The sequence below is a fragment of the Papaver somniferum genome, unplaced genomic scaffold, assembly GCF_003573695.1.
Source record: "Papaver somniferum cultivar HN1 unplaced genomic scaffold, ASM357369v1 unplaced-scaffold_128, whole genome shotgun sequence".
Classification (NCBI taxonomy): Eukaryota; Viridiplantae; Streptophyta; class Magnoliopsida; order Ranunculales; family Papaveraceae; genus Papaver; species Papaver somniferum.
This window is the reverse complement of record NW_020621936.1, coordinates 10,212,376-10,236,555: the sequence shown is the minus strand read 5'-3', so window position 1 is coordinate 10,236,555 and position 24,180 is coordinate 10,212,376. Positions and strand designations below refer to the sequence as shown.

At 36.8% G+C, this 24,180-nt stretch overlaps 1 protein-coding gene and 1 long non-coding RNA gene across 11 annotated transcripts; one reads left to right on the top strand and one right to left on the bottom strand.

The window, feature by feature from the left end:
* Nucleotides 1–3,707: 3,707 nt before the first annotated feature.
* Nucleotides 3,708–10,993, top strand: LOC113331987. Of its 10 annotated transcripts, none has more exons than XR_003351268.1 (6): nucleotides 3,708–4,016; nucleotides 4,179–5,663; nucleotides 6,138–6,287; nucleotides 6,671–6,875; nucleotides 6,970–10,838; nucleotides 10,936–10,993. It is a non-coding gene; the product is annotated as an uncharacterized LOC113331987 (long non-coding RNA). The 10 variants fall into 10 exon arrangements; XR_003351267.1 differs by having other exon boundaries at nucleotides 3,708–4,033; XR_003351269.1 differs by having other exon boundaries at nucleotides 3,708–4,752; nucleotides 5,520–5,663.
* An 8,190-nt stretch (nucleotides 10,994–19,183) lies between these two features.
* LOC113332017 (two-component response regulator ORR3-like) lies at nucleotides 19,184–24,091 on the bottom strand. Its single transcript, XM_026578673.1, has 5 exons — nucleotides 23,643–24,091; nucleotides 22,404–22,480; nucleotides 22,036–22,113; nucleotides 21,830–21,900; nucleotides 19,184–19,721 (listed from the first exon to the last, which is right to left on the bottom strand). Exons 1-5 carry the CDS (start codon nucleotides 23,809–23,811, stop codon nucleotides 19,526–19,528), a joined length of 591 nt encoding a protein of 196 aa, XP_026434458.1. The 5' UTR covers nucleotides 23,812–24,091; the 3' UTR covers nucleotides 19,184–19,525.
* Between the last annotated feature and the right edge of the window lie 89 nt (nucleotides 24,092–24,180).

Below are 24,180 nucleotides of genomic sequence, written 5' to 3'. Positions count from 1 at the left end.
TGGTCCAAAATAAAGGGACAAGTCCGACCGAACATTTATATGCCCACTGGCTCGATCTTCCTTGTATGGATCAAAGCATACGTCTGAGTCCTTCAATTGGTCCAAAATCTCCTTCATGCGAATCAACTGCTGCTCTTTTGTCCTAGAACGGTTGTATTCAAATATATACTTTGTTCCTCTAGGAGTACCTTTGCACCACCCCGGGTTCTCTCCGGCCAACTTCAGGATAGGGAAGTGGTCATAGATCCATGCCTATATACATAAGAAACCAAGTTTTAGTAAATATATTGTGTATATTCGGTAGTAATTTCCAAACATTATTTTCGATTATATATAATAGGAAATAAAACTGAGTACCTATCCACCGAATACCAAACATTCAGAAATAGAGATGGATCATTTCCTACCGAATATGCGTCATTTGGAGTTCAGTAACCTATAGTTTTTTTGGCATGTATATTCGGTTCTAATATCAAAAGAATATTTTCGATTGTATATAATCGGAAAACAAAATAAGTACCTAACCACCGAATAACCAACATTCGGAAAAAGAGATGGATCATTTCCTACCGAATATGCGTCATTTTGAGTTCAATAACCTATAGCTTTTCTGGCCTGTATATTCGGTTATAATATCAAAAGAATATTTCCGATTGTATATAATCGGAAAACAAAATAAGTACCTAACCACCGAATAACCAACATTCGGAAAAAGAGATGGATCATTTCCTACCGAATATGCGTCATTTGGAGTTATGGATATGCATCATATGTGTTGTCTACCGAATAACTATAGAGTGAGTTATAGAGTTAAAGAAAAAACCTGCAATAGAGCCACGTTCCCGGCAACTTGGCAGGTTCCTAGCCTCGAAGCCTTTCTCAACTCTTCCATCAAGAATGCTAGGCATGTCGTGCCCCAAGAATAGTCACCGACTTCATGGAGAGGATCCAAAAGTTGTATAAGGTTGGCGTCGATCCGGTTGCCAGAAGTATTGGGGAATACGACACATCCCAATACACAAAGGAGATATGCGGTGGCAGCGTGGTTCACTTGCTCATCAGTTAACGTTCCATTCTTTTCCTTCTCCAAGGTGCCTCGGAACATATTCATCAAAGATGTAATGTTGATCTGTCTTGTTCTGTAACTTGCATGCCTCCTAAACTCTGTTGTTGTTATCTCTTCATCCCAACCTAAGCACTTTTTAGTTAGAGCATAAAGTTGTGCCCAACTTAACTGCTTTGTGTAGTTAAACTTCACAGCTGTGCCTTGGTCGGGAAGGTTAAGAATCTGCACAACATCATCCGGAGTAATCGTCATCTCTCCAAACGGCATATGGAAAGTATCGGTCTCAGGATACATTCTCTCCACAAACGCCGATATAGCCACACGATCATGTTCCAACAATGAATTCTTGGCGGCATTAGCTAACCCCGAGTTGGCAACAATTGACTTGAACCTTTCACATTCACCGGATAAAGGCCACGCAAGCATTTTTGTTGGTGCGGCGGTAGGTTTGAGTAGACGGACCGCATCTTGATGATCCTATTAAAGTACATAAAAAAATCCTTAATACAAATATTACGATATAACACATAGACAATACATTAATAAAAAATAGTAATTTTATTACCTCGGTTTCGTATATTTCTCTGGCCCATGAGTCTTTGTATCCAAATAGCAATTTTCCTCCATCCGCCGGTAGCCCAAGGATTGTCCTGCTGGAATACCCTTCTTCTTCAAGTGCTGAGGGACAAGATGTGATGCTTTCTTAGCAATATCCTTCTTTACACCATCTTTTCCTTTTTTGGCTTTTTGGGTACCACTTGGTTGTCCTTCTTCTTCTACTCTTGGCACTGGATCAACTGGTTCAACACTTGGTTCTGCACTTTGTTGAGCGGCTTGTTCAACACTTGGTTGCACCCCTTGTTCACTGCCTTGTTGTTCTACACTTTGTTCAGCACTTGGTTGCACTCCTTGTTGACTGCTTTCTTTGGCACCCCTTTCCCTCCTAGCACTAGCTGTCACTTTCTTCCTCCTTTCTCGACTTTGTCTAAACAACAAAGAAAGGAACAATATTTACAAACTATACAATCGGAAGACAAAGTATGGAAATATAACCCGAATGTACACATTCGGACGTAAGAAGACACATACTATTCCCGAATACAAAACAATCGAAAGCTAACTAAACATATTTACAACCGAATATGCATCAATTGGAGTTCAGAAGCTCTAAATTTTTCATCCTACACAATCGGAAGACAAATTACACAACTATAACCCGAATGAACAAATTCGGAAGTAAGAAGACACATATTTTTCCCGAATAAAAAACAATCGGAATATAACTAAACATGTTTACAACCGAATATTCATCAACTGGAGTTCAGAAACTCTAAAATTTTATCCTACACAATCGGAGGTATAAAACATTATATTGTCTTCCGAATAAATACTGGCCCCAAAACGGGATTTTTCCTACATCAGAAATTTTGAGATTTTTTCAATATATATATTCGATAGTGAGTGTACTTCCGAATACTGTGTGTCTACTTAAATATATTCGGAAGCCAAAAAATTCATAAAACTACCGATTATTACCAGTTTGTATCCAGGAAGATATGGCCAACAATATTCGGCAGATAACCAACAAATATATCTCCCGAATACTGTCGATGTTCTTGAGAAACGAAGAACACGACTACATTCGGAAGTAAATAAGCATGAATATCGCCCGAATCTGGATAAAAAACCGAAAACCCTAGATTTTTTTTCTCGGTTCGTCGAATTAAAGCGAAATAAACACCAAAAATGATAGATTCTTACCTAATTGGGGCCATTTGAAGTTGACGAAGTGTTTGACTATCGGAATCGCCACCACCGACTACATTGCCGGGTACTTCTTCTTCGCGTTCTTCTTTATTTGCAGCAAGAATTTCTTTATTTCTTGCTAAAATCCCAATCTTTGGATCGATACCCCGAGCAACATTTTTGGTTTTAGGTCTGTGGGTTTCATTTCCCTTATCCATTTTTTTATAAACGAATCGACGATGTTTTGATTTTACGATTCGCGGCGATGTTTCGGTTGAACGAGGGAAAGTTTTTTTTCTTCCACAATCGGAAGATATGAAACTGGAAGAAGAAGAGTTGAAATGAGTAGATTTTTTTTTGATTTGGTTTTTATACGGTTTTACCAGAAGGGCATTTATGTAACTTCAATATCATATAGGGTACCCCTTAACTAGAGTTTTTGGATGGGTATAAATTGATGTCCCCTAAATCCTTTTGAGTGGCCCCTAAAACCGCGAGGTAAACATGTGTACTTCAATTTTGATGTATATGGGGGATGGGGGATTTTAAAGTGATGCATATGCCAAGTATTAAATTCTGGGAGAATGCGCCAGTTATTTGCCAATCAGTGCAATTCAATTCAGTGGATGGTCTGCTAAACTTGATGCACATCGGATTGTCACCGCCTCCGGGAAAAAAAAATATTTTTTTTCAATTTGGTCTAATTTTAAACTAAAATAGAAGAGTAATAATAAGAAAAATAATTTTTTTTCCAGAAACGTAGATAGTATATTTTGTTGAATGCATGAAACTAATCCATCAGTGTGATTTACTAATACAGTAAAAACTCCATATATTAATAGCTTTGGGACTCTACAAAATTATTAATATGTATGGAGTTTATTAATATATAGAGGTATAGCAAAAAGAACTGCTTCACAGGAAACTTTAAACATGTCCGGTAAATTGGAAATATTTTGGTTTCAACAAGACATCAAGATCTTTCCTTACAGGGTGACACTCCAAATTTCAACATAATCACAGCTAATTTTAAAATGGGGATTATATTTAAGTCTAGAAATTCTAATCCACGGCCTGACACCGCCTCACTCATTACCGAAGAAGATGGAAGAAAATCTTCTCAACGGCCTTCCCTCTGATATCAAGTTGGGCATATTTTCTAGGACAGTTTGTAGAGAAAGGAATCGCTATTAACCGAATTGTGGTAATATCAGAGACGGCGTAAGAGTTTGGAAATTTCAATTTCTATCTCTTAATCGCACAATTTTTGTTATTTTATTTTCAGGGTTAACCCTAATTATGGTTTTAAAGACTTCTATGACTTAGAAAAAGTTCATGGAAATGAATTGCTTTTTTACTTATTTAGATATGAGGATGCACCGCTTAACATTCAATGCCAAAAGAATACAGGAGAGATTCATCCAGCATACACACATCCCCTTCATCTCCGATACAATAATTAAGGTGCAAATTCTTTCAAGTTAGTATTCCTGTTATTTAGAGTTTCTATCGACTTTCTTTTGCTATTTAAGATTGTTATCAAAGAAGGAAGGGCTTAACTGAATATTTTGCAACTTTTTGAGTATGAAAGTAGAAGGAAGTTATCCTCAAATCCAACTGTGGAACTAATAAATTGTGGGTGTAGTGATTCAAAAAACAGTGGACTTGGAGTAAGTTCATCTTTCCCCTTCAAATATCTTCTTATTCCATGTTGGTGTTTTAAGTTACAATAAAACCCATCATGCTAAAGCTACTTATGACTAAATTAGATGTTTAATGAATGCATACATCCATACATTGTTTCGAGGAATTATATCCAGTATTGACCACAAAGTTATTTCTATATATGCAACGTGTTGGTTTTATTTGATGCCAGTGGGATTCCTTTGTTGGTTTTTCTATAGCCCTTGATTATCAATCTGCTGGTGATGCATATCCAGGTATTTGCAGTTGTTCATTTGTTTTTCTGCATGTTAATTGATTGGTACTCATACTACTGTGTTAGCAACTCCAAAGCAATGTGTGTTATCCCCTGCCATGTTAATTTGGTTTCTGGCTGAAGTTACTTTGGATACACGGTTTCATTTGAGAAATGCGGTATATATATAGAAACATGGTTTTTATAGAATAAAACAATTGTGTTAAGTTTGATCATGTATTCCATACATGATGACAGGTGTGTTAATCCTGCTTTGTATGTGTTAGAGATGCAAAATGTTGGTGACTTGGATTTGCATTATTGTTGATGTGGTAATGGTAATGGTATTCCTATCCGACTGCATCAATTGAGATGCTCGGAAACTTCTTTTCGAAAACATTTGGAAGATTTCACGAAGTGTGGTGATCGCAGTACCATTCAACTTGCAATGGGTTAGTAACATGTTTGAACTGTCTTCACTTTGGTATAGAAGAAGGTTCTTATTAAGCGAGGACATACAGTTCCTATAAGTTGCCAGCACTTGAGATTCAGCGAAACCTTTTCATAGTTTGATGTATGTTGCTTAATTGAAACTTTGTCGACCTTATGGATAATATTTTACAATGTTCGCTGTAAAACTCACTTCACTACCGCTCACTTTCATTTACTCGAACTGCATTTGATTGTTCAATAGTTAATTATTCATATCTAGGTTTCAATCATCTTTTTTTTTTCCCCGTATGAATTGGATTATTTATGATTTTCTTTCTTCATTTTTGGATTTTGTAGGGGTTCAGATGAGTTCTGAATACTTTAACACTACCACTTTGACTATTTTAGCAAGTGGACTAATTCTCCATCGATGAAAACACCGTCATTACGCCTTGCAAGACACTCCACGAACGTTGTTCCTGTTGTGGGGGTACTTTACAGGTTAATTTCTCTTACTCTCTCCCGCTGTGTTTGTGTAGTATCCTTTACGGACAGGCTATCAATATTAGCTGCATAAAGGTACCGAGTTTGATAAGATGGCTCTACTATTTAAATTGTATTAGAAGATCAATTAAGTCGACAACTAGATTTTTGAGTATAATGCTTTCTTAGTTGGATGTATTAATCAGGGGGAAGTGACGGCATCCTTAACTTAGCTCTACTTTTTGGATGCAAGACTGTTGAAGTTTTTTTTTTTTATCAGTTCTGGGCATGTATCATCAATGTTATATATTGATGCTCCAAGTATCCATATAGCATGTAGAAGTCGCCAGTGTCATCAATTACCTACCACTTGAGAGTAACTCACTGTGGCATTGCTTATGTTTCCAATGTCTAAGCATGTTGCTACGAAAGACTGTTCTTTGTTAATTTGTTATTTTAAACTCTATAAATATCCAAGTATTTATCTTGCAGACAATTTAAAGTTCACAACAGGAGTATTGCTTGGCGAGTTTCAAAGTACCGTGACTTCGTTTGCAACACTGAAACTTAATTGCAAATTTTGGTGAAACTACAATGGGATGACTTGCTCCTGTTGATTCTGACAACCCTGCTAATCCAAAGGTATAAGCTTAATGTTTCATATTTTACCGTCGTTGTTGAGAAGTCATTAATAATGGTTAGATACGTTGACTTTAGACTATTAGGATGTAACGAAGATTGGTATCAACTCAAAGTTCTCCCCTTACTGTTATTCTTTAAGCTCACAATAAAACTCAAAAGGTAAATTGCAGCTTCCAGGCCCAATGACTGATAGTCAGATAGGAAATTAGGCTGTAGCTTTTTTTAAATGTTCATACTATATTTTTTGTGGTTTAATTGTGGATGTGTTTGGTAGTTGTTTCTTCACTAGATCAGAAGAAGGGTAAAGTAATAGTGTTGGCAAGAAAAAATATCATAATCTTAAATGACAAGTCATTACGTGTATATATTTTTGTCGTGTTCAGAATAATTGGGTTCCAGATGACAAGCTTCGATTTTGGAGTGAAAGAGCAACAACCAAAGAACATGGTTGAATAATGTCATCACAACATGTTCCCTATTAAAAAGCTTGAGGTTACTTTCCTTGATGTCAAGCTCAATGTCCATACTATGTTTGACTGCAAACCCATTAAGTGCATGTATTACAAAAGAAAAAAACATACCCAAAAGGTGTAGATTCATGTCCCATTGAACTTATATAATATATCCTTACTCAGTTCAATTATGTCTCCTTTCGCTACCTCACTTGCATATATTATCTCAGGAACGATGTTAACATTGGAGATGGATTTTGGAGAGGTTTGATGTAGAGTCATGTAGTATATGACAGTCTTGATGTCGTGCATGGCACACTTCACCTGGATTTATGAGGTAAGGTTCCAAGTTAAAATGATCAATATATGCAGACAATTAGAGTACGCGTCTCTGTACATAGTTTCCTACTTCCGTTAATTGCTACATGCGGTCATTGCTTTCTCAAAATTTTTGGGGAATAATTAACATATTTGTGGATATGAAATGCATGGTGGGGCATTTTCTATATATGCAGACAATTAGAGTACGCATCTCTGTACATAGTTTCCTACTTCCGTTAATTGCTACATGCGGTCATTGCTTTCTCAAAATTTTTGGGGAATAATTAACATATTTGTGGATATGAAATGCATGGTGGGGCATGTTCTACATACCTTGCATTGTGAGTAGGTATACAACATTCAGTCCTTTTTTTTTTAAATCCTATTATTGACGATATAGAGATTTCATGTGCATTTATAATCTCCTGGAATGAGGGTTTTTATCATGGTTTCTTAACCAGGGATGTTGATTCCATCTTGGTCAAATGCTTCTGTTTGGATATCTCTTTGAAAAAACTATTAGGTATTAGGAATTCATGATGCAAAGGAAGAGGCAAACGTGTTTGTCCAATGATATATTTTCTTGCCTTTAGAGCATCATACATTTATGATAGAGTGCATTTAGAGTAGAATGTCCATGAACAATGGGATCAGAATACGTTGTCCCCAACTATTTAGTGTTTTGGGTCAATAAATAACTTGGTTAGCTATTTTAAACTATCAGCTCAGAATAGTAGGCATTAGTTCTAAATTATGACCAGCGAGCAATTTATTTTTTATATGTTGATATAGTTTTCTAGGGCACTAGTGTTTCATTTTTCTGTATTTCTTAAGGATGCCTTTTTCCTATCTAAAAATCTCCTTATTGTATAGTGCATGCTTCTGTTAAGGCACTCAATGGTGACATCAGATGTTTTGATTCTTCAGGCCAAGGCTGAAAAGCTGGCAAGGTAAGGGTTTTTTAGTAAATATTTGGTAATGTGGACCGATGACTTAGAACTGGGATCTTTTATTAGCGTACATGAGATGGTGTGAGGTACAATCTCTTCTTGATATTACCTCATACTATTAAATCTTTTAGACAAACATATGCGCAGTTGCTATCTTAGCTCAAATGGCAGAGCACGTGGTTTTTACCATGAAGTTGCGAGTTCGACTCCCTCAGATGGCATAGTTATTTGAATAAGCCAAAACCCAAAACCTTATTCCGGTACCAGTGTGTAGGTATATATAGACAGAAAATGTATAAGATTATAAGGCTCTTTGGAGGATTCTTTTTGTCAATTCCAGGACCTAATATTACTGTTCATATTAAGCATCTGTTGCGATCTCTACTCAAGGAAAAGGGTAAAATTTTGCTATGTGCTTTCTCATCAAGTTTGTTTTAGGCTTTGAGCCAAATCAGTGTTTACCCTCTTATGTTAATGAGTTTATTGATCTTTGGTGGTATGAATGGTATGATGGACTGCTTAAAAGGATATTCAGTTGACTCCTTAACTCCTTCCAGGTACTTATATTTTCAGCCACGACATTGGAACTTTATTGAAACTTTAGTCAATAATTCAAGCTAAAGTTGTTGATTAGGAAAATATTGATATTTATCTCAAGAGTGACAACATAATATATTGGTTTCGGCGAATAATTGTTTTAAGAATTCTTTGAGTAACTATTTACTACATGAATTTGTGAATTTTGTTGAATTTGATGATTAAAATCAAGTTATAGGGTCAGTACTTCCGGGTGCAAAACTGGCTTATTGAATTGAAAAAACAACGAAATAATACACGCACATGACACAAATATATTTACAGGTTTTTTGATTTGGTAGCTAAAATATTAACGTTCAACACCAACCAGGCACACTAAATCCAAAATACGTAGAAAATACAAAATCATATTAAACGATCTACACAGTTTCATAAAACTAGACGATTTCCAAATTTAGTCAGAATTCGGTATATACTCACGCATACGAATCACAAGCCGGCATAATAAATAGGTTGTATAAACCAACAAAATAACAAGGTTTGTTGTTACATAAACCCGGAAATAAAAGAGTTCTCGTATTAGGACAGATGAAATTTGAGAACAATAAAATATGTGATTTTGGAGAACAATAGAAAGAGAAAAATATCTCTCCGCAACAAGATAATCTAAATTTCATATCAGAATATTTCAATAGATAGGTACGGCACAACAACTAAAAAACCTATAGATGGTGCCTTTATTTCCTTAGCAAAAAATCTATGGATTCCAAAATAAAATAAAATGAGTTGGAACGACATATGCGGGAAGAACAATATCAATATGAAATAACTTTTTCACAGTATTATCCGAATTGAGGTTTATGAATAATTTTCATGTCGACATGTATGTTATGAAATACATGTGAACATCATGGGGGTCTAACTAACTAAATTGTTTACTTATTTTTTAAAAGTATTTGGATACATTAAATAAGATGTAGTTTGTTTTAATGTATGTAAACTGAAGACTATCACGGGAGGTTGAGCCGGGGCCGTAAGGCTAGGAAAATCAATACTATTATTCCAGTATGTTATTGCTGTTTGGGTTCTTCAAGTAAAGGTAAAAATAGTCATGTGTTTTTTTGTATGTGGTAGCCATGGATGGAGGATCTTGATTCCTGAAGATGATGGCATAAGATGAATGTTGTACATTTGGTCTTATGAAAGTTGACTCTTAATGGGGTCTGATGTTATTGAAGATTTGGCATGGGCAATTGAGGTATAGATATCACATCTCTTAGAAAATTAAGGGGAATGTATATTTGTGTACGATGCATTTCATTTTTTGGTGTTGTCAGTATGACTTGATTTGTGCTTTTGTATAGTGGAGATAATGAAGTCGTTGAGAATATCAGTAAACAAACCAAAAAGGTAGGATGTAAGCACGGTTATGTTAAAGACACAAAAGAAATTCGAATAATGCATTCGGTGGTCATGGAAGGTAGAATAACACAGTCCGATAGTTACGTTCCTGCTTTTACTTATGGGAAAGTGAGTAATCACATTTCTTTTTTCTTAGGAGTTTCCAAAATAAAATAACATTTTTTTTATTGCTAGATAATAGTTACCTTTAGCAGTTCAATGTGGTTCTTGCTCAAGGAGCAGATCAAATTAAAATAGATGGAGCAGGGTAAGCCAAAATAATTACAAACCATGAACAAAGTTATGCTGCCCTTATTCTGAAGCATCCGGTATTAGAATTAATATAATTTGGCACAAGTGAATATCTGCTATCATGTTTTAATTTTTTTATATGCTTCAATTGATGAATAAGCAGTTATTGACAGGGTTACTTGAAGTTAACTTGGAATTGTGAACTCCATTCACCTATTATTGATGCATGGGTGATATTTGGAGGAGCATTCCATATGCTATAGCATTAAAGTAGAAGTATAGAGCATGTGCAGCATTGTTGACCCCTTCGTTGGCTGAGCCTTTGGTATGGCCTCCTCATTGAATTTTATCAGTGAGCTGAATCTAGATGCTAAAGTCCTGTTAAAAGGGGAACTTATCCCCACTAGCTAATGATACTGGCAACAATGTCTCTAAGCTGAGTTTTTCCTCATTCCCTTTATGTTAAGTTTGAACTTACATAATAAACCTTCCATCGACAGTATACGCGTCTATATTTGATTCTTTTGCAGCATCAACAATATAAAATTGATTCATGGGTGATATTTGGAGGAGCATTCCATATGCTATAGCATTAAAGTAGAAGCATGGAGCATCTGCAGCATTGCTGAACCCCTTTGGTATGTGATAGACGCATTTATGTGTCTAATTTATCTCAATTGTGTATATTGTTAGTGCCCATTGTTGTACTTATTTTGGTTTTTAATCTCCTTGTAGGTGTTTTTGGATAAATAAGGTTTTGAGGCAAAATTGGCTAAAAATGTGGCCCTTGGATTGCCGTTGATAGGTACCGGAAATGTCCCAGAAATGTACCGAAAATACCCCGGAGGAACCCTGAAAAAGTGCGGAAAACATCACAGAAGAATTGCTAAAGGCACCCCTAATTTGGATAAGGGGCACCCCATTTCAGGGCATGTACTAAAGTGACAGCGGAACTGGATAGGAGGAGGTCATCTTCAAAATTCAAAACAGAAATTGGCGGGGAAAAAAAGGCAGCAGCGATAGCAGTTTTTGAGCAGAGATTTGAGCGACTTAGGAGGAGATTCAATGGGCATATTTGGTATCTACGGACTCTAGAAGACATTACAAGCCCAGTACAATCAATTGGACCCGGAAAAATGGGCTGGAATACCCGTGAGAAGCAAAGAAAGGGAAAACAGAGTACGTGTTCTCTATTGGGTTTTTAGAATATTTTTGAGAGATTTCTGGAGGACTTTGACGCTGGATTAACATGTACATGATCCTATTCAAGATTATGGAAGAGTTTGGTAGCTATTTTATAGCTAACAGCACGTGAAAAAGCTCAACAGAAGCGATTATCGTTTCAACTGCATGAGAAGAAGAAAAAGAATAATCGCATATTTAGTCGAGATTTATGGATCTGTTGGGCTATATAAGTGTTGGTTTACATCAAAGAAAAGTTTAGAGAGAAATATGAGAGAGCTTAGAGTCCAGGAGAGCCGAGGAGAAGCGATTACAGAGAGTTACAGTGCTGCTGCTGCTGTTCGAGGAGGAAGAAGAAGAGGAAGAACAGACTTGCAGAGTCCGTCGTTCTTCAACAGTCTTAATTTCAATACCCAGTGTCGTTTTTTTACAGCACTTGGCTTGTATCGTTTATTTTCAGCCTTTTCCACTTTGTAACAGTGACGCTGTAACACTTTTACAGCGTTGCAAATTCCTGTTTCATCTTATATTCATCAATAAAAACACCTAATTTAGCCATGAATTTATCTTGTGAGTGTGTTTTTGGGATGAGGAGCTAAACCCATTAGCCGAGACGACGGAGGAAGCCATTGACACAAAATTTATTGGTATAATTCTAATTTTTCTATTTATTTGCAATATTATTATTTAATTATTTGCATGAATTGAATTTGAATTATTAGTTTTTATTGAATAATTGTGAATTAACTTGATGAAGCATGCTGGGTTTTAATAACTTTTGATGTTTTATACTTTTTGATTACAATTATTACTTCAAAAACATATTTGAGGCAAATATTAGAATTGATTTTAAAGATAAAATTGCATAAAAACTATTTAGAGTTTACTATTTATTTGGTCAATGGTGGAATCCTAGTCTTGGTAATTTTCTCTAAACTTGAATTATTTTATTTATTTTCCTTTTTAAATTAAATCTAAAAAAAAATTGTTTTCTTCACAAGTCTGAAAAGACCCTTTTACCACTATTACAATCACTATTTGAAAATACATCAAATTTTTGGCGCCGCCGACGCGGATTTGTGTTTAGGTAGCATTTTTTTTAGTTTTGTTTTATTTTTATTTTTATTATTATTTTTGTTCTTCTTTACGTTTTTGGGTTTTTTTGTTTCCTTGCAGATTTTTGAAGATTGGAGCGAAAGAAAATTTTTCCAAAGCTTGTGGTGATTTACTTAAAGTTTGGGAGCGAAAAGCAAAGCTAAAGGAGCGAAAGAAGAAGATTTTCTTTATTTTGTAAAAGAGAGAAAAAAAAGAGAGATTTTTGTTTTATTATTATTTTTTTTTTAGGCTTTCATTTTTGTTTTTGCACTTTATTTTTGGACTCTGGACTGTGAACTTTGGGACTTTATTTTTATACCCTACGGAAGGGTACCCTTAAATACAAACTGTGTGCAGGGAAGGACGACGATTACGATATCGTCTCGGCCCATCGGGTTCGCACATGACATAGGAGTCGTGGCCCGAGTCGACTTCAACGGTTCATCGCCCGTCTGGTACGGGAGGTAAGCCCAATCGAAACACTCGCGAATCCCCTGCAAGCGAGTTACTGTATTCCTTAAGGTGATAATTGTTTGAGGACGAACCAGACTGTCTTTATTTTCCTAGTAAAGGGCAAGGCCTGGCCTAAACAAGATAAGGGTTCGGATTTCATCACCGCTCCCTTCTTGCCCGCCTTAGGAAAACGAAACCTAAAGCGAACCTAAGCCTAAAATTTGGACTAGAAAGAGACCTATAGGGTATCGAGCTTAACAGGACAATCATTCGAAAAATATTGGTTGCTCTTTTAAGCACACCTCGAAGTTCTTGACAGTTTCTGCGAGTTGAATGCGTGACTGCATCGCATTGGATCGGTGAGGTTTTGGGTATCAAAGCTCCACTGAGCTTCCCTCGCCTCGATTCAACTTTCTTTAACTCGGATTGATTCCAGAGGGGTTTGCTTAAATTGTAACGAATTCCCTTTCGAAGGATTAGAAGCTGGTCTAGAAACAATCTAAGTGGAGCCATCATGGTTGTTGTTTGCTAGAAATCTTTAGGTTTGCTGTGGTAAAGTCGAGTCATCCTGCTGTGTGATTGCTAGAACCTTCCTGTTAGGATTTTTATTTCTTTTTGAATTATTTTTAGTGTATGCCCGATTTTGTTAATAGGGCTTGGAAAAGAGATACTCTAGGTCGATTGATTAGCGAAAAACCTAGTAGTTCTTCTGATTTAAGCAGGGAGCTCGAAGATTCTTCTTTTGAGAGCCCTGTTTTTGGAAACTTCAGTTTTGAGAATTTATCTCTGAGTGATAAAAGTACCCCTAGTACTCCAGTTGTGCCAACGATGACAACTTTGAAAGATTACATGTTCCCAACTAGGACCAACCGAGCTTCATGCATTAAATTGCCAGCCACTACGGCTAATTTTGAGATAAAACCTAGTATCCTTCAGATGATCCCTATATTCTTAGGAAAAGATGATGAGAACCCTTATTTCCATATTAGGGACTTTGAGGAAATTTGTGGAACAATTAGGATAAAGGACCTTACCGATGAAGTCTTGAAACTTAAGATGTTTCCCTTTTCTTTGAGAGATAAAGCCAAGACCTGGCTGAACAACCTACCGTCTGAATCCATAGAAACATGGCAGGAACTTATCGCTGCCTTCTATATGAAGTTCTACCCTAAGCATAAAACTGCAGCTGTTAGGCAGAACATTAGTACTAGTGTGCAACAAGAGGGAGAGTCTCTTTATAGATTTTTAGAGAGATTCAATGATCTTCTATCCCAGTGTCCTCACCATGGATTTGATAAGATGAAACTTGTAGAGATTATTTATAATGGTTTGGACTATTCGACCAAAGCTATGGTCGAATCTATGTGCGCTGGTGAGTTCACTAGTAAAAATGCTGAAGATGCTTTTACCTTCTTAGGAGCTATCGCTGAAAAATCCCAACAGTGGGAGTCTTGTGTTGAACCCCCTAAAAGACTCTTGGTCAATAGAAGTAGCACCAATATGGTAAATACGAGTTTTGCGTCAGATGCTAAGTTTGCTGCTTTGTCCAGAAGGTTAGAAGCTTTAGAAATGGGTCAGTCTAAAAATAGGCCCCTTGTTGAACCTAATAGAGCCTCTCAAGTCTCTAGTTGTGGAATAGAGCCCGATAACTCATTTTGGGAACGTCAGGTTAGTGAAGAACAAGCCCATGATGTCTATAACAATGCTAGGTTTGAAAACCGTCAGAAGTTTGACCCCTACTCAAAGACCTACAACCCTGGTTGGAGAAACCATCCTAATTTCTCTTGGTCTAAGGGCCAGAATCAAGGCCAGTCTAGTAATTCTCAGCCTCCCCCAGGTTTTGGTTATACTAAGAACTCTTCAGGTCAGACCCAGAACCCATCTGAGAATAGACTAGCTAGCTTAGAGGAAACCCTTAGTATATTAAGGAAGAGCCAGGAGATGCTATCACAAAGCCAGGAAATGTTAGTAAAAATCCAGGGTAATTTTCAAGAGGAAACCAAACAGAATTTTAAGAATAGTGCCCAGTCTTTTGCTAAATTAGAGCTTCAAGTCGGCCAAATAGCTAAGTTTATCAATGAGAGAGAAGAAGGAAGGTTCCCTAGTCATATTGATCCTAACCCTAGAGGAGAGAAATTCTACAATCATGTGAACTCTGTTACAACCCTTAGGAGTGGAAAGAAAGTTGATAATAAGGTCGACATACCTGAAAGTGAACATGTTGTAGTTCACCCTTATGAGCCAGAAAATGAGGAGACTGATAGAGTCTCTAAAGAGACCAATGAGGGTCCTGTTAAGCCCGGATTTGTTCCCAGAGCCCCGTTTCCCCAGCTGCTAGTTCCAACTAAGAGGGAGTCCAACTTTAATGATATATTGGAGGTTTTTAAGCAGGTTAATATCAACCTTCCATTATTAGATGCAATTAGGCAGATTCCCTCTTATGCCAAGTTCCTTAAGGACTTGTGTACGCGAAAGCGTAAGCTCAGTGTCCAGAGGAAATCCTTCATAGCTAGTCATGTGAGTTCTATTATTCAGAATACCACTACTCCTAAGTATAAAGACCCAGGGTCCCCGACCATTGCTTGTAAAATAGGTAAGTACCGTGTTGAGAAAGCGTTGCTTGACTTAGGAGCCAGTGTGAACTTAATGCCATACCATGTGTACCTCAAGCTAGGACTTGGTGAGATGAAACCTACCCAGATAACACTTCAGTTAGCTGATAGGTCCGTTAAAGTTCCTCGTGGTGTGATCGAGGATGTTCTCATAGAGGTTGACAAGTTTATTTATCCAGTGGATTTTATTATCCTAGATACCCAACCTGTCCCTGACCCAGAGAACCAAATACCAGTGATTTTAGGTCGCCCGTTTTTAGCCACGTCTAATGCGATCATAAACTGTCGAAATGGTATTATGAATCTATCTTTTGGTAATATGACTATTGAGTTGAATATTTTTAATGTCAATAAGCTACATTTTGAGCTAAATGACACGTGCATCGAAGAGGTCAACATGATAGGAACCTTTGTTCCGAAGTCTGTACCAAACACCGAATCGGAAGATCCATTAGAGAGTTGTCTAGCCCGTTTTAGCATGGATTTTGACGATGATAGCAACATTGAACAAGTAAATGCTCTGTTGGATTCTATTTCTATGTTAGATACCGATAGATGGAAATCTAGGTTTGAACCATTACTAGCTACCGAATCTACCTTAAGCCCTTATTTCGAAGAGCCTAAAGATCCTCCCAAGTTGGACCACAATTATGCATTTGTAGGCTCATCTGAGATTTTGCCTATAACTTCCGATTTGGATAGTGATCATGAGATTAGGCCAGTAAATGTGCTTCAACACAATAAGGAAACTCTAGGGATGACCATAGAGGATATGAAACATATAAGTCCTATAGCTAGTATACCTCAAAAAAATTTAGAGGATGAACCACCTGATTATAACTCAGAGAAAGCAATTGACCTTTTTCAGGAACCGGATGGTCTAGAAATTAGGAATATTGTGACTAGTTTATCTAGAGACACCCAAAACTCTAAGTTTGGGGGTAGTGAACTAGAAGAAGCTCTAGAGTATTTTAAATTCAAGCCATAGTTAAAGGTCTTACGGAGAATAGTGATTACCCTAAATTTGTGGGTAGAGATTGTCAATTATCCCCAGTAGAAGTCCTTAACTTGGGACTCAAGCCTAGTGCATCTGAGGTATCGCTTGAGTCTATTCAGACTCCACAACCTGATCCGCCTGATACTGTCCAGGAGAAAATCCATATGTTAGAGACCCGTTTTTCGGATGAATCTGTTTGCCGAGACACTCATATGAATCCCAAGTGGGCACCTCAGATAAATCCAGTTGTTTTGCGAGAAACTTTAGATCAGGTTGTACTCTATCTGCTCATTTTTCTGATCTTGAGCATTTGTCTCCTATTCGTGGCAGTTCTATTTGGTCTTATGGACCCACAATTGTTTCGACTATTGGTATACGACTTTGGAAGGTGACAATTCTTTTAGAGGTATTTGATGTCTAGCTAATGACTATAAATTTAGCATTTACTGGGAGGCTCCCGCGTTCATGTGATACGGTAATATCCTTCCTTATTTCTTTTCCCTCCAGTGGTAATAGTTTCTCCTTGTTCATGATTTTAATTTCATCTTTAGAACATTGAGGACAATGTTAGATTTAAGTTTGGGGGTGGGGAAGAAACTTTTTGTTAGTTTTAAGTTGTAATAAATAAACTCCAGAGCCTAGAAATTTATCGTTATTAAGGAGGGCACTATCCAATCTAAGTGGATGGAAGCATTTTGGTTTTAGGAGTTGAGGAACCAATTTGATTAGATGGAAACATCTAGAAGAGTCTATTCATAAAAGCACAGAGTTCAGGTGTTAGAAATAACATGATAGTTTCACCATATCTCGTTGAGTCCTTTTCACTTCTATTTTTATTTTATTTTATTTTTGTTTTTAAACCATGTTTCTCTAAGTGATAGGTGGGGCCCACGATTCAAGTTGTTACCAATGCTATGATGAATTAGAGTGATTGAGTTACCAAAAAAAAATGAAAAAAAAAAAGTTGGAAAAAAAAGAGAGAAAAAAAAAAAAAAAAAAATTTGAGACCAGACCATTTGACCAAAAGGAATAAAGTCAACCACTGGTACCCTTGTATATGCCAGTTGTGTTGACCTAGAGTTAGGTTATCGACCACTGGTACCCTTGTATATGCCAGTGTGTTGATATTAGTCAGACTAGTATCTCAATCCATTAGGATAGGTTCATTTTGGCGGAGGCCTTCAGACAGATATGGGAAACGCCGTTCACTTAGTAAACATCAAAACCATATATGTTTTTCTATTTCCATCTTCTTGATCTATCCATGTGATTAGTTTTGACTCCGACTATGATGTCCATAGTGCAACTATCTGAGTAGAGCTCTGTCACTTTATATGAATTTTAGTATGCTTGAGTGCAAACTCGTGTATAACAATTGGAATTTCGCATCAGGGTACTTCTTCCTGTAGTCAATAAGTATGCCAACCAAGGAGATTCTTTAGTGCCTTCCAAGGTTCTGCGTAGATAACTAAGGTCTGAAGTACATGTTTTGTGGGTATATCTCTGGTAAGCCCTCCCGAGACTATAACTCGTCCACTAGGACCACCTAGGGGTTTAAAGGCTTATTGCATACGCTAAATGCAATCGACGATGCCTGCGACAGTGAGTTAGGATTTTATTTTGTAGTTTTGATTTGCTCGGGACTAGCAAATAATAAGTTTGTATGGCATCCTCATTGAATTTTATCAGTGAGATGAATCTAGATGCTAAAGTCCTGTTAGAAGCGGAACTTATCCCCACCAGCTAATGATACTGGCAACAATGTCTCTAAGGTGAGTTTTTCCTCATTCCCTTTATGTTAAGTTTGAACTTACATAATAAACCTTCCATCGACAGTGATGATATTATTTTATATTTAAATTACACTGAATTTTTTTTAATTTTAGCATATAATAAATAATTAATTAGAGTACAATAAACTTTCTAATAAGAGAATATATTACCATTAATGTTTTGAAAAGGTTAATTACAAGTAAAAACAATTATATATTTTATTTTTCTTGACACAAAATTGATAATTATAAAATTGTAACTTTTAAGTCTTTTTAAGAGGATATTAAATGATTAATGGCACATAGAAGGCTTTCAGGACGGGCACCAGGCCGGGTATCAGACCGGGCATCATAATTAATCGCAAAGCCCGAGACCGCCCAATAAATTAATCCAGACCAGACCGGGTGGTCCATGACAGGCTATAACAGGTTTTGAGCTACTTCGGGTACAGGCGGGCTCGGGCGGATACAGGCAGGCCGAATATTTTCGGGTATTATTTACACCCCTAGCCTTAAGGCCCCGGTGATACCTAGTACAGCTATGAAAGATCTTCCGATGCACGGAGTGTGGCTTGGCTAGTATTCCAAAGACTACTGTGATTATAGTGTTGACATCTCTCTATTGGGAAAGATGTTGCCAAACAAGTTGGTTCAAGTCAAGAAGATCAGAATCTCATCTTTTTCTTTTTCCCTTTTCCCGTTTTCCGCAATGGGAATAAGATCAGACCGCATCAGAAGGGCGGTGTAGTTGACTTTTATCGTATCACCATGACACCATCTTCATGGTGGAGTTCCCACCTGTGCTGCAAAAGAAAAGACTATGATGTCAACAAAGAAGAAGAGCTTGAAAACGTTGAATTTCTCTGCCGTAGCTTAACTTATGATATATCATTTTGATTTTTGAGAGACAGAACCCTCCAGAGATTATCAGTAACAAAATATAATGCACATGGATCCTTTCCAGAGGGTCCTAATGGACTCATACGATAGTAAACAACACACAAATTACATTCCATAACGACACCATTAAAGCAAAAACCGATCACTTGAAAACTAAAGATTACATTGGAAAGTAAATTACACATATCCTGATCCTCTACAGCGGCGTATACAATGCTCAACTTCAAAAACACGGAATAAAGGACAACAGACAAGGGACACAGAAGTAACTTATTTATATTTAAGAAAAAGAAGTTGGAATGTAATTCGGGTTATCATGCAACAGCAACTCCTGCAATACAAGGTCGCCTTTCAGATCCATTGTTCTCTGGTATCAGGTCGAGGGGAAGTTTTCTTTTTGTGCCTGTTTTGGTTATATGTTGTACAGGTGTTACATAGCTTCTCAGTCTTTGTATATCTCTTAGCTGCAAGGGTTTGCTCACGAACTCCTCAGCTCCTGTTGCAAGACATCTGCACAGTAGAATTTAGAATTTCAGTGAGACAGACCTAATGTATCTTAATGTATCTTAAGGTTGTCTTTGTGATGAAATATCAGGAGCATGAAATCTGCTAATTAAACAGTTCCGGTTATTGTGGTTTTAATCAGTCCTTAGGTGCTTCTATTTTATGTTCTTCAAGGAAAAGTAGAGTCCATAATCAATATTATTACCAGTTTTGGTTCATATACTAATAATGGAACCAGAACCAGAAAATCAGGAGATCTGTACTTTATAGGTACAGGTATTTCCCTTTAAAGGGCATTTAGTTAACCCAGGATTAACGTTTACCCAGAAAGCTCTTGAACCATGGACGGTCTGAAACAATTTTGACCAACCCAAGTTACCCAACCAACAGCACAATCCAAAAATGCTAGATGTCCCTCAATATTAGACATGGCCATATTATGCGTCAGTTACTTGAAACCAACAGGCAGATATCATAAGTAGCTTCTGAGGTAACATGCTATTTTGTATTCTTGACCAAACACCATCAACAATTCCTAGACTAATTAGTAATAACACACCACACCAACATGAACATGCATCCATCTCTATCATAAGTGACTATAGTAATACCCTTGTTACTTGGACACCTATTGTGAACACTTCGTTAAAAAAGCTGATAACTGAAAAGTTAAGAAATGCAATGCAATCTTAAAAATATTACCAACAACCTTAATTTTGAGTTATCATTGGTGTGAATTTACTAACCAAATACGAGGAATACTAGTAGTGGTTTGTTTAAACGAGAATTCTGAATAAACAGTGGTTTTGAACCACGGCAAAACTACTCACTCACAGTGAATGATGGGTCCCAAAGCCGACCCCTGTTTTCTCCCGTCGGCGGGGCCCACCCACTGTGAGTGGGCGGTTTTGCAGTGGTTCAAAATCACGGTTTATACAGAACCACCCCTGTTTATATTTCTTTGATTTGGGGAGTGTAATAACTTCACAAGACTTGTGTACTTCTGCCTCTATCTTTATCTATAGTAGAATAATGACAACTCATCAAAAAGGCTAAAATATGATCTTTGATCCATCTTGTAATTACAATCATACTTATAATATATCTACTATAAGTAAAAAGACTTAGTTTCAACTGTAGTAAGATTTTGGTACCGATGGCAGGAGTCATCAAAATGTCGCCGCTCAAAATCAGTTACATATGTTAATTCAGGTAAATCAGGGAAAGCACTATGTGTGAAGTGGCGGTGATACAATGGTGACATTTGGTTACAAGTATAATAAACACTATGGATAATGATGGGATGCCATGTAACTGTAGTTACCCAATAAAACAGAGGTTTTCTGTGCCTTTAGAAGAGTCGTGACTGTCAAAACTCATTTGAGGGCTTCTTAAAGAAAATTTGACCAACTTCTATAATATATGAGCAATCAAAAATAGAAATAGACAAGAGGTTATTATACTCTCGCTCTCAAGTTAATGTCACGAATAAGCCACTACAAGTAATAAGAAATCCCGAAGTTCCTAGTAAACAATAGGCGTAACACAAATTCTCGTTTTGTTGCAACACCTATTGTGTATTTCATTAGTTTCTCTCCATCCGTAATCGGAATCAAACTTTTACCGAATGACGCCAAAGGTATCCACAGATTATGCAGATATACCTTGTTAACAACGTCGACTGTAAACCATCGTAAGAACATGGCAGTATGATCCACCTACAAAGCCAAATCAGTTCTTAACGAGCGACCCTTGGCAGGTTTTAACCAAAACTCCCCCCTAAATCATTACAAACGGAGAATCTGAAAAGAACCTGCTACGAATAGTTACGTGCTACCTGAAGTCATAGCTCCATGACTTCTCCATCCTCTAAATTAGAGGAGAGAGACGTTCAAGTTTGGATGTAATGGATAGTTACATTTCTTTTCTTTACCCTATGAAAAGCAGAAGTTAAGCAAACAAATCCGGCGATTCACAATAGACCCTACCCATTTGGGACATCCAAGGCATCAATGCTTTTAAAAAATGCTTGCTAACACATTATCTATTGCAACATTGAGGTAGAACAAGCCGAAAGAACAATGTATTCAAATTCCAAATGAAAGAAGTGATACCTGCTGATTCTATCGGGATCATGTTCCGATGACATTATCACCACGGGGATAGATTTTAGATGGCTGTGCTCCTGAAATTTCACACACATTGAATTAGAAATAACAGAAAACAAAACAGAGAAACCAGCTTTCAAGAAGATTCAGCTAAGTTGCAGCAACTTCCAATGACAAAAAAGAAAAGAAACTGTGCTTAGACCCGTAGTTACCTTGACAACCTTGAGAAGATCATAACCATTCATCTCAGGCATGCAATAATCAGTAAAGATTATATCAATGTTGTGTTCCTGAATGAAACTTTTGTCAGTTAGATTACTAATGTAAGGAAGCAGAATGCTTATAAAAATACATATGGCAAGATAAAAAGATAAACGTTGCCATTGCATAATCAAGTATTGGCAGATCACTGATAGACAGAAACAAGACACCATGAACAAAACCATTGGACTTAATTATCCGGCCTATATCTGAAGCTCAGACAACATGTAAGTTTGTATAATGCTTGGGTCTCACTACAACCAATACTCCTTATTGACAAAATAATAATTTCAGATAACAACATTGAAGTTGCACATACATTAAGAGGAGTTTCAACTTTAGCTTCGTTCAAGCCTAGAACTTCCAATGCTTTTTTTCCGCTTGCAACAGTAGTAACTGCAGTGAAAATAAATTAAATTAATAAAACTACAAGATTTGATCAGCTAAGCAATGAAAAGTGATACCCAGGCAATCACCAATGAGAAGAAATTCCAAGACAGACAGACCTAAATAGTATTTTGTTTTTTCCCGTAATGCTAATGATCATACTATCGAATTCACATAACCCAGGTGACTAACTTTTGATGAGAGGTGATGCAGCAGAATAACATGCAAATTAGCGACATAAAAATATAGTACAGATATGGGCAGGAAAACAACTTTACTTGACCCAAGGAAAGAGTACAAGAGGCATCTTCTCAAATTATGATTTTTAAGGAGGAGACTAGTGAGATAGGCCTGATCTGTTATGTGTACTCAACATTTATAAGATAGTGAATCAGGTCGTTAAATGCCCGGATGCAGTTGCAAATCCCGATGGCAAACACGTGGTTTCACCTTACAAGGAAGCTATCCTGGAGGTTTCTTATTTCTACAAGAAATAATGCAGCACCTAATTGTACTTGCAGAAGGTGAATCACAATCTGAACTGACAACTATGTAAAACATAGCGTGACGAGACCATGTATCAAGAGTGAGCAAATAATAGTCGGAAGTTACAAATCACAATGCTGCTCAAACTTACACAGTACAATCTGAGAACCTAGACACACCACAATGAGTAAATATTGAATTTCGGTCATTCGATGAATCTACGTCGCGGAGAACCATCCTGATTACTTGATAAAATTAGTAAACAAAGACACCTAAGAACACATCAATGAACAGCTAACCAATGTCAATTGAGATACAAAGCAGCCAGATTCTAATCCTAAATCATGCCCTAATGGCCTGGCATATGAGAACCCATTTTGTAACCAATTTTTTCCAAAATAATAGTGTTTCATTAAATCAAAAATTGCAAAACATGGCTAAATTATAGTCTTTGCCAAACAAAAGACATGAAACTTATGTATTATCAGTTTAAAATTAACCTTAGCTATAGGGATGCAAAATCTACATTGCATAGGATCCCCATTTTGGAAATACTACTAAAATAATAAGACATTTACGAAGGGTCAAAACGCATTTTCATACTTTGTTAGGCTACAAATTCATAAGAATGCAAAAGATAAACATAGGGAGATCCAAAATATATACAAGCATAAAGAAATCTCACCCTTAAATTTGGCAGTTTTGAGTAATTTCTCAACGATTTTACGGTCAACCAAGCAATCATCAACAGCTAATACATGAATCACATGACTATTTAAACAACAAGAGGTAGTGGCAGAAGAAGAAGAAGGGGTTGAAGATGGAGATGGAGGTGTAGAAGGAAACTCAGCCATGGTTTAGCCAAAACAAAATGCAACAAGAGAAAAATTTATTGAGAAGAGAGAGATGGAAGTGGTAGATGGGGGCATGAGTTGAAACCATTAAATTGAAAAGGAGGGAGGGACGAATCCATTAGATTGTGCTGTCGGGAATCTTTAGGTGGGAACTTATATTCATTTTTTTTTTTATAAATAAATATTTGCTTTCTGACCTTTCCCTGATTAAAGGACAAAACCATATCAATCCTCCTGTACAATACATCCCCTTTAGACAACTTCTTCTTCTTCTTTTTTCTACCATACGGCTTCTTTCTGATTTTTTTTTTTTTTTGTGGGGTAAATTTAACTCTGTGGCCACTTTGCTGAAAATTTTTGGGTGAATTT

Coding starts and splice junctions, on each gene's coding strand:
- LOC113332017 (XM_026578673.1), bottom strand. CDS start 23,811: ATGGCTGAGTTTCCTTCTACACCTCCATCTCCATCTTCAACCCCTTCT. Junction 22,481..23,642: donor CAAAACTGCCAAATTTAAGG/GTGAGATTTCTT, acceptor TTTTCACTGCAG/TTACTACTGTTGCAAGCGGA. Junction 21,901..22,035: donor ATCTTCTCAAGGTTGTCAAG/GTAACTACGGGT, acceptor GTGAAATTTCAG/GAGCACAGCCATCTAAAATC.